Source organism: Pistacia vera, unplaced genomic scaffold, assembly GCF_008641045.1.
Source record: "Pistacia vera cultivar Batoury unplaced genomic scaffold, PisVer_v2 Contig425, whole genome shotgun sequence".
Lineage (NCBI taxonomy): Eukaryota > Viridiplantae > Streptophyta > Magnoliopsida > Sapindales > Anacardiaceae > Pistacia > Pistacia vera.
In genome coordinates, this window is record NW_022196252.1 from 498132 (window position 1) to 522896 (window position 24765).

The window sequence follows — 24765 nt, forward strand, 5'->3', positions numbered from 1 at the left end:
TTCTCTACACATGAAAGAACAACATCAGCAAGTAATAACTTAAACAAAAATGTAGTTTTAAAAAAATAGCAACTTAAAGAGAAATTCACTACACAAACCACAATGACTTAAGCAAAAACTTAACATTTTCAGCAACACACAATTTGCACTAAATCATACAAGATCAGAACTGAATAACTCCCCTCAAAATGTAAACTCCCACATACAAGAGATAAACAATTAGGGCTATACAAGGGTTAGTTCAGTTCCCAATATCAAAGCCAAACAAGAATAAAAAAATGCAAGACAAACAATAAAAAGGTTTGTTGCATGGATCTCTACATCAACAAACACAAGAATAAGCTTCATCAGAACTTATAATAAAAAATATGTTCATAAACATATTAAAACACAAGAAATAGAGACTGATTAGATCCAGTTCAAGTAAACAAACAAAAGAGAAAATCAGTTTAGCTTAGGCAAAAAAAATCAACAATAGAAATTAAAAAAAAAAAAAATCAGTGTGATCACATCAACAGCTCATGTCATCACACCATCAACTCCTTAAAGCAATATCACCAACATCCAAGCAAAGCAGAGCAGAGCAACTCTCAGCAATTTTACTCCCCCCCTTTGTTCATAATGTTTGGCAAACCCTTTAGTGTATGCTGGACCCTCTAGTCAGTGTAAACACCATAATATCCAGATTTAAAACTGTCAAACCGTTTGGATTTTCTACAAGAGGTAACTCAAGCACATTGCTAACAACATCAGCATAAAAAAGAACCCAAGTTCTATTCAACAATATGGACGAAACTTTAGAAAAATCATCCAATTTCAAATGAGTTTCACAGATGATGGGGCTCTAAGAAACATATTTCTTAAAGTGAGAAAAAGCTTTAGAGGAGACAAAGGTTAGATGCTTTTTACTAGTTGAAGACTTTTCACTCGATTTTGAATTCTTCTTTCCTTCAGGTGACTTTGATTTAGAAGCTTTGGAATTTGATTTGGAGACTTGGAAGAGCTTCTTTAATAGAGACTCTTCAGGCAATGAATATGTCACATTTTGAGAGTCAGACAATGATTCTTCATGATCAGATGACAAAGATGAAGACTCGGTTTAAGCTTCAAAAGAATCTTGGTGAAGTCTGACCCTTTTCTTTGCAAAAAATGCTTGATGCTTTTCTTTCAAAGATGAGCTTAGAAACATTAGGAGTTTTAACAATGTATGGACACTTAAAATCAATGTGGGCACACACAAACTCAATGTGAGCACACCAGCAAAACCAAAACCAAAATCAAAATGACGACTGATGAGAATGCAAAATGAGATATTTACCCCCCTTAATGTCTAGTCTTCTATACTTATTTGTTGCCTAAATATACTCATTATTATTCTATTTTGATTTAGGATGCAAATGGAGGCGTTAAATGCAAAACGGAACTAATTAGGTGAATTCGGACAGTTTTGACATTGCTTAGTAATCTGGGTATAACTCTCTCATACGAGCTCCGATTGAGATGATTCAAAATTCTGTGGAACCCTAAGAAAGAGATATACAACTTTCATGTTTTGTGTTTGGAGAGATACTCGCTGAATCAGGGTTGTAATCGGGCTTGAAGTTGACGCACCTGCACTGCAGACGTTCTAGAACATTCCGCCTTGTCATGCGATTCAAATAGACAGTTTATTATTGGAAGATTTGAAGACCTGTTGCACGCAAGTTACAGCTGGACACACCACTTTCCTATTTTATTTTAGGACTTTATTTTATTTTCAATTAATTAGAATCAGATTAGGATAAATGTTATTTTAGGATATTAGAATATTTTGAGGAGATTTAGTAGAATTCAAATACTTCAATTTGAATTGGATATCTTTAAGAGGAGAGAGAGATCATATTGAGATCACACATGCCTCTCTTCCTCTTTTCTGGAATTTTTCGTTTTCTTTTGAGTTTTTCATAGCCATGAGCGGCTAAAATTTCAGAACTTGGTTGAAGGAAACGGAGACCTCGGAATCAATAAAACTGTGAGATCTATCTGTTTTTAGTGTTCAATTTATGTTTTGAGTATTGGATGTTCTTCTATGCATATTGTCATGATTGTTGCGTTTAATTACTAGGAGGTCTACTAGTTTATTATTTGTTGCAATCTACTGCTAAGTTAGATATTAAATCCGTAATTGTTTGATCCCTTTAACTTGTGAAGCAATTAGGGTTTAAGAATTTGCTGCGTCAGGAATTGTTAAGTCTTAAGAAGAACATTTGACTGAATTAAATACAACCGCTTGTGTTCGTGTTGTTTAGCTTCATCGATCTCTCTAGGTCTTAAGGCTGCCACTAATTAAATCTTTAGCACTTGTCTAGGGTTGTTTAGTAGAAAGATTAATTAGATCGCTTGTTTCCTAATTAATTACAACTAAGGAGAGATAGGAAAATAGTTCCAATGGTGAATACTCAAAGTAAGAATTGATTTATTTTTGCATCAATGATCAGTTGTAAGATTCCGATGGTGGATGTTGACTTAGACCAAGTTTCGTTATTTTGATTGATTTGGGTAATTTAGGTTGAATATTTTTTCCTGAAATAGTTTCTGTTTTTACTAAAATCCCCGCATACTGGTTCACGTAACATAAAACTCGGCTAGACACTCTCCGTGGGAACGATCCCTACTCACACTACTACGTGTATTTTTAGGGTTTTAATTCTGGGTGCCTATGACAGCACGCCAACGACCTTCAATTTAGGTGTGATGACACATGACAAGAGATAATTATGAATAACATTCATGTGATGTCATTCATATAATTATCTAAGCATATTGGACAACAAGTGAAGTGTCGTGACAATGACAAATCAAGTTAGCACATGGAAAAGAGAATTCATAGAGAATTAACTTAAGAGAACTCATGTGGCTACACGCTCTCTCTAAGTGGCAACATTGGCACAAAAACTATAGACTTTAATCACTTATTCCATTTTGAACAAAACAAAAAACAAAAATAAGGCAAAAGGACATTAGGAGATCAATCAGAGAGTCACAAAATACACAAAGAGAATCTCATCCCATGTAATTCAAAAATTAAAGATTTATAACCTTAGATCATACATGAGTAAAAAGCAAAGATTCTTGATTAGATGTACGTGTTGTGTCCTCAAGGGGGAGTTTATGACGCATTGGTCAAGCAATCAAAGAGAAAACTCCCCTTTCCCTTATGCCCTTTTTCACTTTTCTTTCTTTTAATTTTCTTGAACATAATCTCATAATTTTTGAATTCTTTTTCATAGCATATGAGATTTAATGGGCAAATACTCTCAAGAAGAAACCAAGTGTAGCTTTTACACTTGCAAGGAGGTAGCCCTCTAAATGGTAAATTTTCCAAAGACATAGCACGACAAGGAAAAAGGGCTTTCTTGACAAAAAATTTGACAGAATTTCTTAGCTGTTTTTAAAAATAGTCAAGAAGTCTTTTCCTTGAAAGCTTCTTGACCGTTTTTCAACTGTCAAGGATTTGAGACAATCCTTGACTATTTTAGAAAATCCTTGGCTGTTATTAACTGTCAAGGATTTTGTAAAAATTAAGTTGTTCAATTTCATTCCATGTTGTCATAGTCTTAATCCTTGATAGTTTTTAATTGTCAAAGATTTTGGAAAAATGAAATTCATTCCTTGACTATTATATTCTTAATCCTTGATAGTGTTTAACTTTCAAGGATTGAGTTAAAAAAAAAAAAAAAAAAAGACAAACAAACAAAAACTCAAATTTGGCTAAGGCTTCCTACCCTAAAATTTTCCTAAGGCAAATTCTTTCCACCCAAAACACCAAAGTTCATTGTCAAACCCATTTTCCCCAAAATTTCGACCGAGTCAAACCTAAGGCAAGAAAAAAACTTCTGCCAAAAACCCAAATCTCCTCCACTAAATTAATCAGATCCCATAAACCCTGAATCTCCTCTACTAAAATGCCCAAGTCTCTTCCACTAAATCTTCCAAATATCTTCCATCACTTGTTTCTTTGGTTCTCAGAGTAGCAATAAATAGAGAAGTCATCACTTCGCCACCTCCCCTGCGGCAAACAACTTACATTTTATCAAGCTGCCTTGACTAATTTCTGGATTCAACTATGTTAATATCTCTTAGGTTTACGTCGGAAGTGTGAAATGAGTCTAATTTTTTTTCTTTGTGCTTAATTTTTTTCCTTTCTTCCCCCAACAAGACAGGCTTCCACCATGCGATGCCGTTTCAAAGTGCTATCACCTCTATCAGGTATCTTGATTGATTCTTTATCCAAGCTTTAAGTTTGCCAAAAACAACTAGGCAATGTAATATGCCAGACTAAACTTTTCATGATTAATGGGGGCAGTTTGATTTCTTTTGTTAAGAAATTTTCCTTTATGAAATTATAGCTTTGGAAGTCCTACATTAAAAAGCCAACCGTACTAGTTGGACCCACTCTTGGTGCTGTTGTAGCAATTGACTTTGCAATGAACTATCCTGAAGCTGTAAGCGTTTCATCTTTTCAATTCATTTTCATGACTATGTACATAAAAAGATTTTGACCTTAGACATTCTAATGTCTCAAAATTGCTGCTCTAATTCCAACTTATGTACTCACTTTTGCTTCCAGCTTTTTACCCTCAAGTACAGAGTACTTGGTCAATAATGTTTATTCTAAAAAGTTATTTCCTAATATAGGTTGAAAAGATGGTTTTGATCAACCCCAGTGTGTATGCAGAAGGCACCGATAACATTGCAAAATTACCTAAGATAGTAGCCTATGCTAGTGGGATAAGTCTCCATATTTAACGATTAAAGTAACTTTGACATTTTTGTTTACATAGTAGAACGACGATGTCAAAAAAAAAAAAAAAAACAAAAAAAAAATAGCTAATTGCAAAGCATGTGTTACAAAAAGAAATAAGAAAAAGGTAAAATGAAAGATGTTATAGAAACAGAAGCTAGGAACACCTAATTAACTGGGAGGCCCGACGGTAACATGATCTTTAAAATTAAACAAATACATAGAATAGTGTATGTCCTAGTAACCATTAAATTGTATACAATTGATCATTTCCTCATTTAATAATCGACTTTCATGAATCAGATGTATAATGGTGAAGCAAGATGCTTTTCAAGAAACACTATAATTAAACTAACACCAGGAGTTACTGGTAGACTTTGTTGTCACATTCTATATAACCAAGGTGACACCAGTTATAGGACAAAGAAGGATGCTTCTGGACCAGAAGATGATGTTGCTATGTCATATCTCCAGTATCTTTTTGTCATTCATCAGATTTACTCATTATTAAAGTTATCTGTCTAACCGTTTTATTAAACTTTATGAATCAGGTTTCTTTGTTAAAGAGCATTCCACTGTGCCTTTATGCTAATATATTAACCTTCAATGGCATCCCATTATCTAAAGGGTTATATTGGACTAACATAAGTCAATTTTTTCTTGTCAAGACATGATTTTTCTTTAAGGGTGCTAAAAATTTCAATGCCAACAAGTTAAGCTAAGTCAAATACTTGGGCACATTTCAGGTTGGCTCAAATTGATTGCTTAGCTCAAGTTTGATAGAGCTTGAAAAAGAAAGCTCAATGTCCATTCATGTTAGGTTGGTGAAGTATTTGAGTGAATTTGAGCTCAACTTTGGGCACAATTTATATAATGTAAGTTGTTTACTTATAGTATTGATTATGATTTAATCTTAATTGGATTTTATACTGCATATTGTTGTAAATTTGGTATTTTTTAAATAGGGGCAAGGGTTTATATGAGAAGTTGAAGGGTAATGGGTTCAATGTAAATAAATTGGTTTCATGGGCCCCAGCTCATTGTCAATAGCAGGCAACACTAATGCCATAGGAACAAGAACCCACAGATGTGAAGAACGAGAATTTAAATATAGTGCCATACAACCCAAGGTTACTAATTCATTGATTTCCTTACTTTTAATCTTGTTTGAATAATCTGTTTTTAAGATTTAAAAACAATGTTTGTCCTAATTTGTTTATTTGCGATACAGAGAGTTTACATTTTTTTTATTTGGTTATGATAGACCCCTAAGGTTATTGATAGACCTCTCATTAAGAAGGTGTATCAATATAAAGGGCATAAGGGTTAAAAAGGTGTAAGAGTGCATGTGTGTTAGTGGAGCGTCGTTAGGTATCATTTGCGTGTGAAAAATCAAGTGGTTAGTGGAAGGAATTGTTGGGACTATAGTTTGTTACTTTCCTTTTGTACTTGATAATTGTTCTTATGAATTGTCATTTCCATTCACTTAATACAATACAGATCTATTTTCAATTATTACATTGCTCTCTTTTTCTACATTTTTGCCTATTGTGTTGCTGGGTTTGTGTGAAATTGTGAGGGAGTTTCTGATTTGTGGCATGGATTTGTTTGAGTGTTGATTGCATACTCTAGTGTGAATCTAAATATAATATATTGTCTTCATGCTGAAATCTTATTTCGTTTTTCTTTTGGGTTGATAAACTCTTGCTGGGTGATTATTCTATTGCTTCTTTGTGGTTGTTGTGTTCGGTACTTATGCAATTTTGTTCATAGATTTCATTGGGTTCTTGTTGCTATTCGCATGAAGACTTTAACTATGTACTATTTTGATTCCTTGAGGGGAGATATTGGGCAGGATTTACGGGAAATAGTGCAAAAGTTAGTAATTCTGCTTATGTCATTTTTAATGCTCTTTATAATATCAAATACTATGTGTTAATTTCAGAAGTTATTTTAACTTTCATAGTGGTATCTTAATCCATTCTGTCTGGAAGGTGTCCAAAAAAAGGGCTAATATCTCATGGCAAAATGTATTGGTGTGTAGAATTGTTATTATCGATAGCAATTAATTTTCAGTTATATTATTGTTTTACCTTTTGAATATTAATGCTTACTTCCGAATCAGTTTTCTGTAGGGACCCTGGGAAGCATTGAATGTGGGTTTTATATAATGAGATACATGAGAGATATAGTTGAGAATGGGTTGGCATTACTAAAAAACAATGTTAAGTCTTTTGTTTTTTTCATTTTGAATAATAAGATATAGTTGATATTTTTTTATTAGTCTAATTGTGTTTACTTTTATAGTTCTTGGGGAAAGAAATATACGAAGATGCTGAGGTCGATGAAGTCAGAGCAGAATGGCGATGTATGTATCAAACTTTTTTTAGTTATTGTTGTTTCAACGATGTCAGAGGGCAATAAGGGCAAAAACTATGTATCAAACTTTTCATTTGTTTATGCAATATTGTAAAATAGTTACTGTTGTTCAATTTTGTTTACCTAGAGCAACAGTAATATATGTACCATTCGATCAATTATTCGATGTCTCATTGCATATTGTTGAATGGTGATAATAGTTGGAAAGATAAATATTATAAAGCATTTCATTCGACTATTCTATAATTTAATTCGTAATAATAAAGAACTTTTACTAATTTAAAAAAAAAAAATTAACAAACAAAATCTTGACAGTGTGAAAATTGTCAACAATTTGGCTAAAATTCTAAAAAAAAAAAATTGAAAATTCGGCTAAATCCTTGATGGTTCAATAACTGCCAAGGATTTAGCTAACTATCAAGGATTTGGTTAAAATTCTGCTAAATCCTTGACAGTTATCAAACTATCAAGGATCTGTCAAGAGGTCTTCGACAGTTCAAAAACTATCATGACCCTTTCGTAACAGGGCCTACAATGACAGTTCAAAAACTATCATTGTACCCCCTTCTTGACAGGTAATACCTGTCAAGAAAGGCCTTCTTTCTTGCAGTGTAGGGGTCATTACATCCTAGAATATTACTCAAATATGACTTTCAAACTACAAGCGAGATAGTTGTTTCACATGGTGACAAGAAATAAGCAATATGCACTCAATGATGAAAGAAAGTCATTATACTTCAAGAGGTGAAAAACAGTGTGGACACATCACTCACAGCATGCATGTATCAAGAGAGAAGAGTATTCTTTATGTCATGACACAGATCAGTACACTTGCAACTTTAAAACAAAGAAAATTTTCTGATGAATTTATTAAACAAAACAAAGACTTTACTCAAGTTGAATCAATCCAATGGACTTTCTCAAGTTCACAAATGTTTGAAAATCTAAAGCCTTTGTAAACAAGTCGGCCAGTTGAGAGTTTATGGTTACATGTGCAAGCGAAATAATTTTCTCTTCAACTATATCTCTTATGGAGTAGTGCCTAATATCAATGTGCTTAGTCCTAGAGTGTTGAACATGATTTTTTGAGATGTTAAAAGCACTAGTGATGTTACAAAAAATAGTTATACACTTTTGATAAAGACCATAATCACTCAATGTTTGTTTAAGCCACAAAACCTGAGTGTAGTAACTCCCATCTACAATGTACTTTGCTTCAACAGTGGATAAGGAGATCGAATTTTTCTTCTTGTATACCATGTCACCAAGTTGTTTCCAAGGTTAAAACATTCTACTGAAGTACTCTTCCTTTCATCAATGTTCCCATCCCAATTAGCATTTTTGAGTTCTGCAAAAGAAACATAACACTAGGTCTTAACTTAATTCATCATTTTTCCTCTTGTAACCATTGTTAATGTATGCCCTAGGAACCAATCATGTCGTCGGTTCCAAGGCATTATGTTTTGTATATATATGTTAATGTATATATTTTGTATATACAGTTATATCTTATCAATAGAAGAAAGTGTTCTTATTTCTCATGTGGTTTATTCATTTATGTATATGTATTACATATGAAATATCTGGATGGTACAAATCTTTAAAAGATCAAAATCATCAAAGTATTCCCTACATAGGTAATATTAATTGGGCAATAATATTACATAGTAGAATACCTCCATAGAATATCATATGATGGTATTAGTGTGGGTGGTTATGAAAGGTATATCACTAGGGCATTAGCATTGATAAGCGGTTAGTGAACTGTTTATCGAATATGACCATTTATGATGAATCACATGGACATTTAAAATGTAGTCAATGATTCATCATAAGATCGTACTAGTGTATTATTAATCCTTAAACCTAAGATATCACGGTTGGATTATGCGTAAACGCATATGGTTCATATGGTGTATAAACACGAGGCTAATCATGTCATGTGTTAATAAGTTGATTTGGCGATGTGTTGTTTATGTGTGAGGACAAGTGATAGTCAAAATGGGATCCGTTGACTTGGTATAGATTGATATCAAGTTCCTAGACAAATGTCAAGATACGTTAGAAAAGAGAAATCTCTGGTCGGCGTATATAAAATGTTACCTGAAAGGTTGTTTCATGGTGACACGTTCCATATGTACTGATTGTCAATTTGATATAAAATTAAGATAAAGATTTTGACATACCATGAATCCATTCTTAATTAGGATTAGACAACGGAAGGATTTGATTATATTGCGCGTATGATTATAAAAGGGTTCATTGGAGTATATCTTCATTGTGACTTGGGGGTTATGGAGCATTGCTAGATGCCTACCATAATCGGTTGGAGTTTTGTCCATAAAGAGTTATGACAAAACATATCGGAATAGACTATTATATTGGGCCTACAGCTAGGCCACAGTGAACCTAAGAGGTCACACATAAAAACTAAGTAGAATGGAGAATTAGCCAAAGAGAGTTGATTATCCAAGGTTGGCTAGCACATACCAAGGGTAATAAAGTTATTTATATTATTATCATTGAATTAGATTCAATGGAAGGTTATATTAGTTATTATGAATAATTTAGGAGATAAATTGCTAATTGGAATTAATGGAATTCCAATTCATAATTAATCATTTTCTTTATATTAAATTGAATTTAACAATGGGTTGTAATTGTAAACATATGAACAATTTAAGGGTTAAATTGTTATGTAAACAATTTAAGAGTTAAATTGTTAATTGTGATTAAATGTTAATCCAATGTTATTATTTAAAAAAGTTTAACAACTTCATAATAATTATGGAATTATTTACAACTCCAAAACAATTATGGAATTGTTTAAGGAAGTCCAAAACAATTATGGAATTGTTTACAAGGCTACATATATAAAGAAAATGGTATATTAATTTTGAGATAGAGATCAAAATTTCTAAGAACCCTAAATGTCTCTTGGCCTAATTCTTCTTTTACCTTAGTGTGGATACTCTTTTGTTTAATTTCTCTTGAAATTAAAAGTCTTCAAGGTTGCTATGGACTTAAGGTAACAAGTTATACCTTACTTGTTTTCAATTTGATTGAAATTTTTTGCAAAAATATGAATATACATGTTATAGTATCACATGCATCGTTCTCCATGCATTCCATCTTTCAACCATTACCTCATTTACATTTCCAATCACATTTGAAGGTGGATGACCTTTCTTGATCCATGAGGGTGGTTCTTTCCTTGTGGACGTCTTTCTTTGAGTGATCTCATCAGAAAGATCAACAATCAATTCAAGTCCTTGTCTTTGGGAGACTGATCCTTGTTAAGCAGCAGTGGTGCTCACATAAGGTTTTGGTGTGGTCACCTCAGCTTGGGATTTAGTTCGAAAAAGAGTCATGATGGGCACATCATCATGATCTGTGGTACCTCAGCAAGGGAATCATATCATCAATTTCACCTCCCTGTGAGAATTGTGAGTAATCTTCCTCAAGACAACCTCCTCAGGGTTCCACTAGAATCGGATTACGTCAAGTTACAATAGTTTGACAGGATTTCGCCTCTAGTTTTATAGGATTTCACTTAAGATAAAATGAATTTAAAATGTGTGTGTGGGCTTTTGCCTCCACTCTAGGCTAATACACAAATGTTGCACAAATGATACACAAAAGTAGGAGGAACGGGCGTTCCAATATCGCAAACGGTTGTTCCTGACTCCAACAATAATAAAATTTAAAATCTTGGTCTAGTAACGGTCGTTCTTTGGTTTGTAATGGGCATTCATTTATTTTGAGATGTGCAAACCATATATCATTGGAAACATATTTTAGTCAGTTTCTCACAAATTTTACAGAGTTGAATTTGGAGTTTTCTAGAGAAAGTTATAGCCCAATCTTTGCAACCTATCCAGATTATCCAAAATGATGAACGGCTTGCTGGAATGGTGTTCTTCATGCATGGAACGACTTGGGGACTTGTCGAACGGCCATTCCACCATGAATCTCAAATTTTCCAAAATTTGGCAGAACCATGAACGAATTTATGGAACGGGGTTGTTCATGCCTAGAACATCTTGAGGATAAAAGAATGGTCATTCATTCTCTTGGGATGAGAGTTCCTCCATGATTTGGCAAAAGTGATCAACATTAAAGTTTTAGCCCTTTGAATTATCTTTTTGACACTGCAATAATCACGTAGTTATGATATTTGTAGCAAAGGTTATCCTCAAAATACCAAAAAGATGTTCTAGATCTTGATTCTGCCAAACTATCAACTTGTGTCATGATTTTATCCTCAATTCCAGACGATATAGACAAAGTGATAAACATAAACTTTTTATAAATTTAAGTTATCTTTACAATGCCATAAGAACCACAAAATTTGGAGCTTTCTAAACAAAGTTATCTCCAAAATACCCAAAAATAGTTATGGATGTTGATTTTGCCAGACTGTAAATTTGTATCTTGATTTTCTCCTTGATCCTGGCAAATCTGGGTGAACTTCATTCCAACGTCATAGAAATGACTTGATTTAGATCTCTCTAGCCAAACTTATTATCAAAATACCAAAGAGTGTTCTAGAGGACGACGTGAGGATATGAGGGATGGCTTGCCTAGAGGTGGGAACGACGTTCTAAGATTAAATCTTGCATTTTAATTTTTGGTCATGACTTATGTCATGCCTTAAGAGTTTTGTTAGTCCTTATACAATTATTTGCTAGTTTTGGCACATCAAAACACAAAAGGGTCTAGCAATTTTGTTGGAGTTCTAGGAAACAAGAAGTTATGGCTCAAACCACACAGGAAGTTGAATATGTTGCTATAGCAACTGCCACCAATTAAGGAATGTGGATTTGGAAATTGATGAAAGACTTGGAAGAAGAACAGATGGAAGCGACGTGATTGCTTGTGACAATAAATTTGTTATATCTATTGTGGAATATGTGGTCCAACATGGAAGAACAAAGCATATCAACATCAAGAATTATACAGTTCAAGAAGCGGAGAAATTGAAATAGATCAAAATGGAGTTTTGTTTCTCCGAATTTCAATGGCCCAAAATCAAGATTTGAAATGCTAAAGAATTTGCTTGGAATGGGCACCGAAAAAGTTGAATGAGAAGTGTTGAAGGTTGAACCTATTTTTGTGAGTGTAAATCATGTGATACCCCCGTATTTTTTTTAAGTTTTACTAAGAATTTTTAATCGTAATTTAGGGTGCAAAGTGAAAGGATTTGGAACCTTTGAGGGATGAAGGTGTCACAGCTGAAACATGGAAAGGCCAACTTGAAATTTCCCCGAGTAGTACGCTGTAGCGGGACAAACTGTTCAAAATCGCACAAAAATACACAAAAAGCAGCAGACCTAAAAACAACGCTCAAGCACAACAACAAGCAAGGATCTATTGATCAAATGACTTTTCAAAACGTGTTTTGATACCAAATAAAAGTTTATGACTTAACCAAGTTCATTAAACTTCTGCGGAATGAATTAATCATGTTCATTTGTGCTTGTGGGTTTGTCCATTCCTCATCAACACATTACTAAACATCCAAGACATAATGTAAAGCACACAAATGGTTTTTACATGGCTCAGCCAATTCCCTACATCCATGGGACCACATCCAAATGCAGCAAATCCACTATAGCAAACATTCAAGGTTCATTGCAAAGTTGTAGTTAAGCAAACTAATGTAAAACACTCCCTGATTTTACAAAGCTCTAACTTCTTCCTTTGGATGATCCACTGCCTTTGTAAGTGAGTGAACAGATTCGTGCAGTAGAAAAAAAAAAAAACCAGAATATAAAACAAAACAAATCTGATCATCACATTAATGACCCAAAATCTGGGCAAAGATTATAACGTTATAAATGAAAACAATGCAAACAAAATCTGTATAAATCAAAGTTTAACCCATACAAGGATTTGGAATACATTGCCAACGTTTGGAGGCTCCTTCAATACCTCTGATTTGATTTCGTTCCCGATTCAAAGTAGAATCGCACTCACGTCATCCACACCAAGATAATCCGTAGAACTATCAAGGGATTTGCTAGATCCCCTTGATGGCTTCAAGAATCAAGGTTTTCAATGAGTTAAGAAGAGAAAGAATATTTCTTTTCTATCAATGAGTGAGGCGTGAGAGAGAGAATAAAAGGGTGGCTAGGGTTTTTAATTATTGAATAATCATCATCACTTGTTTTAATTTAACTTGCACTTATAAAGTGCAACAATTAAAACCCTATTTCAATAAGGAATAGTCATGGGCTCCAACCCTAATTCACCATTGCAACCAAACACGTCCTTTATGGTATTTTAATTTTAATTAATTATTAATATAATTAAAATCAATTAATATATAACAATATATTAACATTTGATTATTAATAATAATCTATTTAAATGCATGCACATATATATTTAAATATAATCTCACTAATTTTAATTTTAATATTAAAATTAAATACAGGCAATAACCTCAGCAAATTCAATTGTACTATGAGATTACCAAAATACCATTTCATCATAAAAGATGAAAATACCCCTTTCACAAAAAAATGATTCTTAAATTATCTTCTAAGTGTATGACCCATAGGCTCCTCGTCATATCGGCAGTGTGTAGTATCGCGATTAACACCAATTAATCGTTTTACTATACACAGGCCAAGATTGGCCCCTAACAAGACATCATGGCCACTTGATAGATTCAGATTCAGCGAAACTGCAGCCTGTGAACAATATGGTTACTGTGCAATCAAATCTTTTTATCATCTGTTATCTCATCGAGACTGAGGTATAGAAATAGTGTCAACCTTAGATATCCTCAACATGTTTGTATTCAGTTAATAGACCAATGACCAAAATAATAAATTGGATTGAGCAATAACTCAATCCTACTGTGGCCACAGATTTAGTGTCATTGCCATTTACTGAATTACCCAGTAAGATAATTTCTCCCATACCTAGGAGTGATGAATCCTTTGTCGATCCACCATAGTCTCGATACACTTCTCAATGTAGCCAATCACTACCGTATTGATAGCTTTGAATAGTGCCATTTACTGAAAAACCTGGTGAGGTAACTTCTCCCGTACCCAAGAGTGATGAATCCTTTGTCGATCCACCATAGTCTCGATACACTTCTCAATGTAGCCAATCACTACCGTATTGATAGCTTTGAATAGAACTACATTGGGCTAGTGTCAAACTACACCAATTGCTGCACAGGGTGCTCTAGAGATCTCAAGTCTAAGGATCACATGCACCACCATCCGTTAGAGGATTTATTTCATAGACATTGGGGTTACCATCCATACGGAATTCTCTGGTGGGTCTGTCCAATAAACTTGCCTCCAGCAAGCACCTATGTGTTGCACTAGGTTGTCGACAAATGACCTTGACAAGGGAGATCAATCACTACATTTCAACAGGGTCATTCAACACTATGATAGCCTTACCGTATTATCTATGTCCTTGGTCAGAATAATACTAGGGCTACAGACGTTTCTAGAATGACCACCTTATGTGATCATAGGGTTCTCACTATCAAGATTTGAAACACTTGATACCCTTGTCATAATTCTACCATCGTAAGGACATATATTATTACATATAACTATGATTTACGCGATATAGAAGAATATGCCTTTTGTTGAAAAATAAACATTTATTATAGAGTCAATTTTACAATAATATATTGGCTTTAGGGCACCTACTCTAACAATCTTGTCACAACTTGCTTGAATCCAAGACACCTCTCAGATAGCTCGAGCTCCACTCAAGCTTCAACAACGAAGACGCACTTCAGCTCCACAACTTGAAATCCCATCAAGCTTTTCATCAATGGAACCACGCACGTTCCAACAACACTCAAACAACAAAGGTTAACATGCTATTTTAAAGCTTACTAAAGCATAAGGGAACCAGACCAAATATGAAATCAACCTCAAAGGATTTTCAGAGAACAATAAGAAGAGTATTCAGGTTCAAAACATAATGCAAGGTTGATGAAGAACATAGAGAAAACTTGCACAACAATCCATGAGACAAACAACCAACAATCTCTTACAATGTTAAACTATTTTTCGAAAGTTTTCAACCACTTTCTTTGGACCACTTCTAAAAATTTAAATGGATTTCTAGCACCTCATCTGAGATATTAACATCTATATATGGACCCCTTACACATATCTCAGGTCTGGGAAAATATCCTAGCAACAAATGAAAACACAACATTTGTATGAAAGTTTGACTGGACGACTGTTTGCACACTATACTATGATGTGCCCACATGTTTTACAATAAAAACAGACTAAGTGTGCGCACATCAACACAGAGTGTCATGAAAATTCAAAGCTACAAAAACAATTGTGCTTAAACAATATGATGTGCAAACATCAAAACTTAATGTGCCCACACAAAATTCATACGTTGACAAAAATACTTTTCGAGTTTAGAAGCGAGACAAGCAAAGGCGATTGTGTAATATTCCAATCTAATGATAACTAGTAGTATAATTTGATTGTATAGTATTTAATCAGTGTGATTAACAAAGAATTAATATGTTGATGAGCTTGGTTCGAGTCTTGTTTACTTATTACTTTAAGCCATTTAAGCGACTTGACTTGAGAAGACGAAAACTCTTACCGTAGATAACCTTGTCGATACTTATATGTGACGGATCATTTTTTGAGAACTCAATTTATCCTCTTGGATAAGAACATTCAAGATGCTTATTCTAAGGATTGTGAATCCTTTCTTGTAGAAGGAATAAAGAAATAATATAGAAAAATTTATGATACAGACAATCACTTTTGGTTTGGATATTCGAATAATAGTTTTCGCGATAAACTAAAAGTACTTTTGCAATTCTGAATTTGGATTGTTTATTCGGAAACTCAAAATGGACAATTCATAGCACATTATAATTTATAGAAAGAATCTTTCTTGGTACCATAATGTCATAGTATCTTTATTTTTTTCTTCTCTAACTTTTTGGTTCGATTTTTTTTTAACAAGATTAATGGAAAAAAAAAAAATTAAATCATTAAATATGTTAAAAGTATTTTTTTTATGGACTTGGTGTACCACAAATCCTTCATAGTCAATTAATCCATCCGTAATAAATCTTGCTACATTAGCAAAAAACAAAAATCAGGCGTTTGATCCATTAAGAAAGTAGTTGTAAGCAAAGATCCTTTCATAATATCTTTGAAAGTTGAGAGGTGGAAATTTCTATTTCTAAATGTGTCATCTATTATTATGTCCTTCAACAGTGGAAACTGTTGCTAATAACATTTAATAATTAGCAAAAAATCATATAGAGTTAAACGATGGCAAATTTGCTATCATGTGGAAACCTTAAGAGTTTTCATAAAACCATACTTATACATAAATATTTCGGGAAGTTTTGATTGTCGACATATATAGAGGCAATATCGGACGGTGTATAGATCATGTTATCTAGTGGTGGGAGGGAAGTGAATCTCAATTATCCTTTTGAAATAAGAAAGCCGACCAAGATTCTCATGAAAAAGGAAAAAAAAAAAAAATCCTCATTTTGTAGAAGGAATAATGTAATGTATATCTTATCATAGAATAAATCTTTTTGTATGATAATGATATAAACGTAATCAATTAGACCATCTCATCCTATAAATTCTAGGTCTCCATGGGCAACAAGAATCATCAGTAAGAGTTACTTGGAATTAAAGAGAAGAGAGATTACGAGATGGCTTTAGCTCAAGTTCAACTCCCACACAACCTCCATGCCATTCTTAAAGAAGGAGACTCCCAGATTGACGCCTCCTGCGACAATCTGATTGAACAGCTCCAGGGTGGAATCTTCTTGAACCAAAACAAACTGGCAAGTAACATCTTCATTGTTGTTGTTGTTGTTGTTGTTATAATTTTGCACCAATTATTTTCAATACTAATACTTAATTAATGTTTTACTGCAGAAGTTTTGGGTTGACAGGCTTTTATGTGCCAATGCCTTCGACATTCATGCAAGGGGTCTCTCAATCACTTGGGGAGATGATAAACGTTACTGGAATTGGACTTACAAGCCAGACACACAAGGGTATTTATATATCACATATATAAATATTGGTTTTCTACCTTATTTATAGTCAATGAAGATTAATTAATCAAATAAATTATGTTTTTGCAGTTGTGTTCAAGTGGAGGTGGCTGAACTATTGAATGTCTGTTGGCTTGACGTAAGCAAGAAATTCCCTGCCAAAAACCTTACTCCAGGGACAGTTTACCAAGTTTCGTTTGTTTTAATGATGAAGAATGGAGAATATGGATTTGCAAATCATCCGGTGAACTTGAAACTCGTCATCCCCAATTACCATGAGACAATTGAACGCAAAGAAGATTTGAGTAAGTTGCCCAAGAACAAATGGTCAGAGGTCCGAATTGGTGAGTTCCTTACATCTTGCAATATGACTGGGGATATGGAAATCTCGATGTTTGAACACGAATCCCAATGGAAGAGTGGGCTGGTTGTCGATAAGATCGTCATTCGCCCAGTGCGCCGGAACTAAGAATGAGGATGATCAACAGCGAGACATATGCAAAACTAAAAGTTTCTAGATACTAAATAATTTAGTTGGCATGCGTCTCATGTTGTACTCGTAGCTTCTCACTATACTCTGTAGTAAATAAAAATGTGAGAATTTGCATACGGGATAATAAATAAAAGCATAATCTATCTGAGGTTGCTTCATAAAAATTTCCCGCATTCTACTTGGAACTCTAGTTTCTTGCTTCTACATACATATATTAAGCCTGGGCTATTTGAGCATGAATGAAATGCATACAAAAGGAGAGTACATAGAGGTAGCTGACCATTTTAAAATAATATTCTCAACCACTTTCAAATAGCATACAAAAAATTAAAAGATAGTATATCCATATTGTTGTGAATTTTGCGGAAGTGTATATATCAAATATCAATTTGTTCATTTTAAAGCCTACATCCATAGATGACTGAAGAATATACTATTACCACAAAAATACAAGAGTATAACTGTAAAACCCCCCTCTAGTCAGGTGTCCTCTGAATATCTCACAATAAGAATCTCGGGGATACATGTCTAGAGAACGAGTTGTATTTAGAAAAACCCTATGTAAGGATAATAATAATAATATCCAAAACATTCATATAAGATGTCACGCAGGATCCAAATTTATAATTTTAAAAACTTTAAGAATTTATCCGAAAATTGCACAATCGAAACATATTTATAGGGTGGAAGCTTCCGAAGGCGTTTCACAAACATTTATCATTTACATTATTTACATCAAGATAAAAACATCAGGATAACAATAAATCATCTACTCTCACGTGTAGCCCCACTGTCTCTAGCATCCTTCGCTTCTGGTCTACTTGTAAAGCAATCAACAATGAAAGGGTGAGCGCTAATCGCTCAGTAAGGAATGATCTATTTCATTCTAATTGTGCTATTTGACCTTCATTTAAACATATTTGTTAACACACCACTTATCTTTTACATCTAGGTATGCTTTTTTTTTTTTTTTTTTTCTAATTCATATGTTTTTCATCATTTCATCCCACTGCTATATAAACATCAATGCATACACATACAAATAAGTATGTAACCATAGTACACATACATTACATGTCATGATATAACATCTAAATATCATCTAACATTAGTATAAATCATCTCATGATGTAAATAACATCATAACTCATGTAATGCAACTAAAGGCATATGAAGCATTTAACGTGTAGCCGATCGGACTTTTCTTAGCTTCTTAAGCACTTCATATCATCTAGCCTCAAATTCATCTAGAGCTCATACCATCGGGAGGTGTGCTTACGCGTAAAGCATGTATTCATATTTCCTCAACCGATATGCAAGGATATGTTTACGCGTTTTTCATCATGTCTATATGCATCTCTAACATCTTATGGCATGTAAATGCATATTTTAGTGAGCTTAATACTTTTAGTTCATCTATGGATTACCAATCCATTTACATTACCTCTTGCTCACATTCATCATCTTAAAACATGTAATACATTGCATCTTCATGCCATTTCATAACATTAATCATGCATTGGCATCATGACCATGTACATTCTTTCAAAGATCATCTAACTAATGGGTAAACATTAGTACATGGCTTAAACACGTCAATATATAATCAATTCATAATCATAAGAATTAATTATGTTAAATCTTAAACTTTAATAACTAGAAACTTATACTTCAGGCCATTTTCCATCCATTTCCTAAACGATTTTTCTCTTTGTCTAAACATAAAAGTTATTGGTATATGTCTTAACTTTCTAGTGCTTTAAGAATCATCTCAGTTTGATTTCTATAACTCAAGTTATGATTGAAATACTGAAGCATGTTTAACATAACCCCTAAACTTACCAAATCCGATTTTTTCATATTAAACTATGCCACATCAATTACTATTGACAATTAACCAATAGGTCAACTTATGGATCAAATAAACCCCCCCCCCCCCCCCCCCCCCCCCCCCTTAATAGTCTTTAACATCTTAAAGGAAGTGTAAAATCTCATTCCCATAATCATCCATTATTGTTATAACATTGTAAGCTAATGCAAACAACACATCAACACTTCTAATAGCAACCATTTAACACCATGTGGCCTCCAATACTATAAGTTTTGCCACAATCAACATCCACACTTCATTTTCTTCAATCAAACATAACAACTCATAAAACATAAAAAAAAATAACTTAAAGTATAAAGAATTCAAAGCAATAAATAGAATAAATAAGTTCAACTACACTTACCATCAACTAATTCTATGCCTTAAAGCCTTAATTTAAGGTTTCATTAAAATTTACAAACCCTAGCATAATCCCTAAAGTCATGGGAGGTTCTACCTTACCTTTTTATAGAATTCCTCCAACAAATCCGTTGCCTTTGTTTTCTTTCACACCTTAAGCCTACATATATAACATTATACCTCAACATCTACTTCAAATCTTCAAATCACATCAAAACTAGGGTTTTTAATCTTTACCTTAAACCCTTCAACTTGAAGATCTAAGGCTCCTATCTTGTTCTCTATGAAAAATTATGCAAGACTCCTCTAAAACTTGGAGAGAGAAAGCTTGTTTCATGAAAGATTTGAGAGAAAATGGAAGAATGGTTGAAGAAATGCTATCTCCCTTAGCTTGAATGAATTTCCTCTCATTTATAGGAAAATATTTCCTTCATTTTCAAAAATTATGCTAGTGGCCCAATTATTTTAATTGTATAACTCATAAGTCCTTAATTCTTCATATAAGGTCATTTTGGTCATTTCGCAATAAATATAAATTATTACGTAATTAATGCCATTAAATGCAATTAAGCCTACTCATCCTTGACTTTTTCAATGCTTATCCATAGGCAAAATAACTATTTTACCCCTAATACATTTCTATGGATAATTGATTCATACTGTTCCAAATGAATTGACTATTTTTCACTATTTTGAGTTAGGAACATACCTTTGACATCTTGGGTATTACAATAACACATAATATGACCCCAAAGGAACGGTATCTTAATACCTATTAGAAGTCTCTAAAGACAAGGTCAAATCATAGAGTAATACTATACTTACAAAGAAATTTTACAAAGATCTTCATACAAAATGATGTGGCAAAAAATGAATGGAAGAGTGAACTTAATGAGTTTGACTTTTTGTTTCACTCTTCCATTTAGTTTTTGCCACCTCACTTTGTATGGAAATCTTCGTAAGATTTTCTTTGTAAGTATAGTATTATTGCAAATCATGTGATACCTACCAAAGCCCCAAATTGTTGATAAATTTTGTGACGCCGTCATATAATTCTCTCTCTAATGAGCTAACAACTCCTTATCGAAAATATCTTTCTAATCCTTGTAGGAATTATATTCTTATTTCTTGTATAATTGTATTCATATTCTGACAAGTTATCCTAAAAGAAACTTAAACTCAAATAACACCAAAAATCAAAAGAGGGAAACGAGCCAAAATCCTCAACACATATCAAAAGAGAAACGTACATTGATATTGAAGGTAATGAAGCCAACTTACATGGTTTAATTCTTTATATTTTGATATTTGAATTCGTGCCATGACTATCTGTAAAATTACACAAAATTGATGAGTTGCTTGCTTTTATTAGTTTTTGTTACAGTATTGAATATTCCTGGTTTAAGTTTTTGGAAGTTTTAATACTTTACCAAGTAGATTAAACCTAAACGGAATGGGTCGTTAAGTTGATTTTAGTGTCCATTCATCACCATTATAAACTAGACATTCATGAACCAAAATAAAGCACACCAAAGGATTTTAAATGGTTCAACAAAATGCCTACATCCATGGGACCAAGTCTAGATGAAGCCAATCCACTATGGTAAACATTTACAGTTCAATTACAAAGCCAAAGTTAAGCATCAATTGCAAGAACACTCCCTGTTTTGCAATGCTTCAAACTCCACCCTCTGGTCGAACTTCAAACTACCGTAACAAGTTCCACGTTCACGAGACCACCTGGTTAGCCTTGAGCTCCTCTCAAGGTACAACACTGGAGATGTACTTCAGCTCCAAACGCTTGAAATCCCATCAAGCATCACCAATGGAAACCCATATTCCAGCCATGAATAAATAAACAAAGTTTATCCAAGGTATTTGTAAGCCTACCTAAGGCATACAAAACCTAATTCAAAAACAAGAAACCTGAAGGAATTTTCAAAGTCATATCAGAGATATATTCAAGCGTAAAAAGAGTTGAATTGGAGAAAGACGAATATATAGAAAACTTGGGCTCCAATACAAGGGGACAGGAAGCCAACAGGATGCTCTATGGTTTTACCTTTATGAAAGAGTTTATTCCAATCTTTGTTAGGACCACCGACAATTTCAAAAACTTTCCAGCACATTGTATGAATAAATGACAAGTGTCATGGACCATAAACAATATCTCAAAAGAGAATAAAAACAGTTCACGGAATATCAAAATGCAATACATGTTATGCAAAGTATCAACCAGATGCGTGTGACCACTCATACTCTGAAGTTTCCACACGATGTAACAGAAAACTAACTTAATTGAAAGTGGTCACTTCGATAGAGAGTCATCATAGTGAAAATTTAAACAGAAATGATTGTGCGATATTCAAAGTGAAGTGTTCATACCATGACTAATTTTACCACACTAGAATCATAAGTTGACAAATATCTTACAATCTCCCCCTTTGTCAAACTTATGAACAAAGCATAATCTTTTCAATTATAAACTTGTCTATAAATACCAACAGTCAATCAACAAGAGACAGAAACACAAACAGCACAAAAACATATCTTATTAAAGGCATAATCATCAAGACATAGAGACATGAATGAAACAAAGACAATAACAAACAAATAACAAAATTGCTCCCCCTTAATTTGTATACTCCCCCTGAGTAACTAAACCAAGTCACGTTCAAGTGATTATCAATTTAGAGCAAAAAGAGGGTTAGTATCGTTCAAAAACAAACAAATAACATAATTTGTTCTCTACACATGAAAGAACAACATCAGTAAGTAACAACTTAAGCAAAAATGCAGTTTTTAAAAAATAGCAACTTAAAGAGAAATTCACTGCACAAACCACAATGACTTAAGCAAAAGCTTAACATTTTCACAAACACACAATTTGCACTAAGTCATACAAGATCAGAACTGAATAACTCCCCTCAAAATGTAAACTCCCCCTAAGTAAATGCACCAACTCACATACAAGAGATAAACAATCAGGAGTATACAAGGGTTAGTTCAGTTCCCAATATCGGAGCCAAACAAAAATAAAAAAATGCAAGACAAACAATAAAAAGCTTTGCTGCATGGATCTCTACATCAACAAACACAAGAATAAGCTTCATCAGAACTTATAATAAAAAATATGTTCATAAACATATTAAAACACAAGAAACAGAGACTGATTAGATCACAGTTCAAGTAGACAAACAAAAGAGAAAATCAGTTCAGTTTGGGCAGAAAAAAATCAACAATAGAAATAAATAAAAAAAAAAAATCAGTTTGATCACATCAACAGCTCATGTCATCACACCATCAACTCCTTAAAGCAATATCACCAACATCCAAGCAAAACAGAGCAGAGCAACTCTCAGCAAATCCTTTAGCAATTTCACTCCCCCTCTTTGTTCATAATGTTTGGCAAACCCTTTAGTGTCTACTGGACCCTCCAGTCAGTATAAACACCATGATATCTGGATTTAAAACTGTCAGACTGTTTGGATTTTCTATAAGAGGTAACTCAAGCACATTCCTAACAACATTAGCGGAAAAAAGAACCCAAGTTCTATTCAACAATATGGACGAAACTTTAAAAAAAAAAAACAAATTAAAAAAAAATTAAAAAAAAAAAAGGAAAAAAAAAAAAAAATTAATAAAAAAAAAAAAAAAATTAAAAGAAAAAAAAGAAAAAAAAATTTTAACAAAAAAAAAAATTTAAAAAAAATTTAAAATATTAATTACATAAGGAAAAATTAAATTAAAAAAATTAGAAATTAAATTAGAAAAATAGAAAAAAAAAAAATAATTAAAAAAAAAAAATTAAGAAAAAAAAAAAAAAAAATTTAAAAAAAAAAAAAAAAATAATAAAAAAAAGAAAAAAAAAAAAAAAAAAAAAATTAAAAATAAAAAAAAAAAAAGAAAAAAAAAAACCATTTAATTAAAAAAAAAAAATAAAAAATTTAATTAAAAAAAAAAAATAAAAAAAATAAGAAATTTAAAAGTGTATGGACACTTAAAATCAATGTGGGCACACACAAACTCAGTGTGAGCACACCAGCAAAACCAAAATCAAAATAACGACATAAAATTAAGAAAAAAAAAAAAAAAAAAAAAAAAAATAAAAAAAAAAAAAAAAAAACATTCATGTGATGTCATTCATACAATTATGTAAGCATATTGGACAACAGGTGAAGCGTCGTGACAATGACGAATCAAGTCAGCACATGCAAAAGAGAATTCATAGAGAATAAACTTAAGAGAACTCATGTGGCTACACGCTCTCTCAAAGTAGCAACATTGGCACAAAAGTTATAGACTTTAATGACTTATTCCATTTTGAACAAAAAAACAAAAATAAGGCAAAAAGACAGCACGAGATCAATCAGAGATTCACAAAATACACAAACAGAATCTCATCCCGTGTAATTGAACAATTAAAGATTTATAACCTTAGATCATACATGAGTAAAAAGCAAAGAATCTTTATTAGATGTGTGTGTTTTGTCCTCAAGGGGGAATTTATGACACATTGGTCAAGCAATCAAAGAGAAAACTCCCCTTTCTCTTATGCCCTTTTTCACTTTTTCTTTCTTTTAACTTTCTTGAACATAATCTCATAATTTTTGAATTCTTTTTCATAGCATATGAGATTTAATGGGCAAATACTCTTAAGAAGTAACCAACTGTAGCTTTCACACTTGCAAGGAGGTAGCCTTCTAAATGGTAGATTTTCCAAAGACATAGCACGACAACGAAAAAGCCCTTTCTTGACAGAAAATTTTACTGAATTTCTTGACTGTTTTTCAACTATCGAGGATTTGAGACAAACCTTGACTGCTTTA

At 32.9% G+C, this 24765-nt stretch overlaps 1 protein-coding gene across 1 annotated transcript; it reads left to right on the top strand.

Moving 5' to 3' along the window:
- Window positions 1–16834: 16834 nt before the first annotated feature.
- On the top strand, window positions 16835–17682 carry LOC116143075 (protein PHLOEM PROTEIN 2-LIKE A1-like). Its single transcript, XM_031428492.1, has 3 exons — window positions 16835–16997; window positions 17092–17213; window positions 17304–17682. Exons 1-3 carry the CDS (start codon window positions 16863–16865, stop codon window positions 17680–17682), a joined length of 636 nt encoding a protein of 211 aa, XP_031284352.1. The 5' UTR covers window positions 16835–16862.
- The last annotated feature ends 7083 nt before the right edge of the window (window positions 17683–24765 follow it).

What these genes read in the sequence shown, in the direction of transcription:
- LOC116143075 (XM_031428492.1), top strand. Translation starts at nt 16,863, where the DNA reads ATGGCTTTAGCTCAAGTTCAACTCCCACACAACCTCCATGCCATTCTT. An exon ending in TCTTGAACCAAAACAAACTG is followed by an intron (nt 16,998 to 17,091) that starts GCAAGTAACATC and finishes GTTTTACTGCAG; the next exon opens with AAGTTTTGGGTTGACAGGCT. An exon ending in TACAAGCCAGACACACAAGG is followed by an intron (nt 17,214 to 17,303) that starts GTATTTATATAT and finishes ATGTTTTTGCAG; the next exon opens with TTGTGTTCAAGTGGAGGTGG.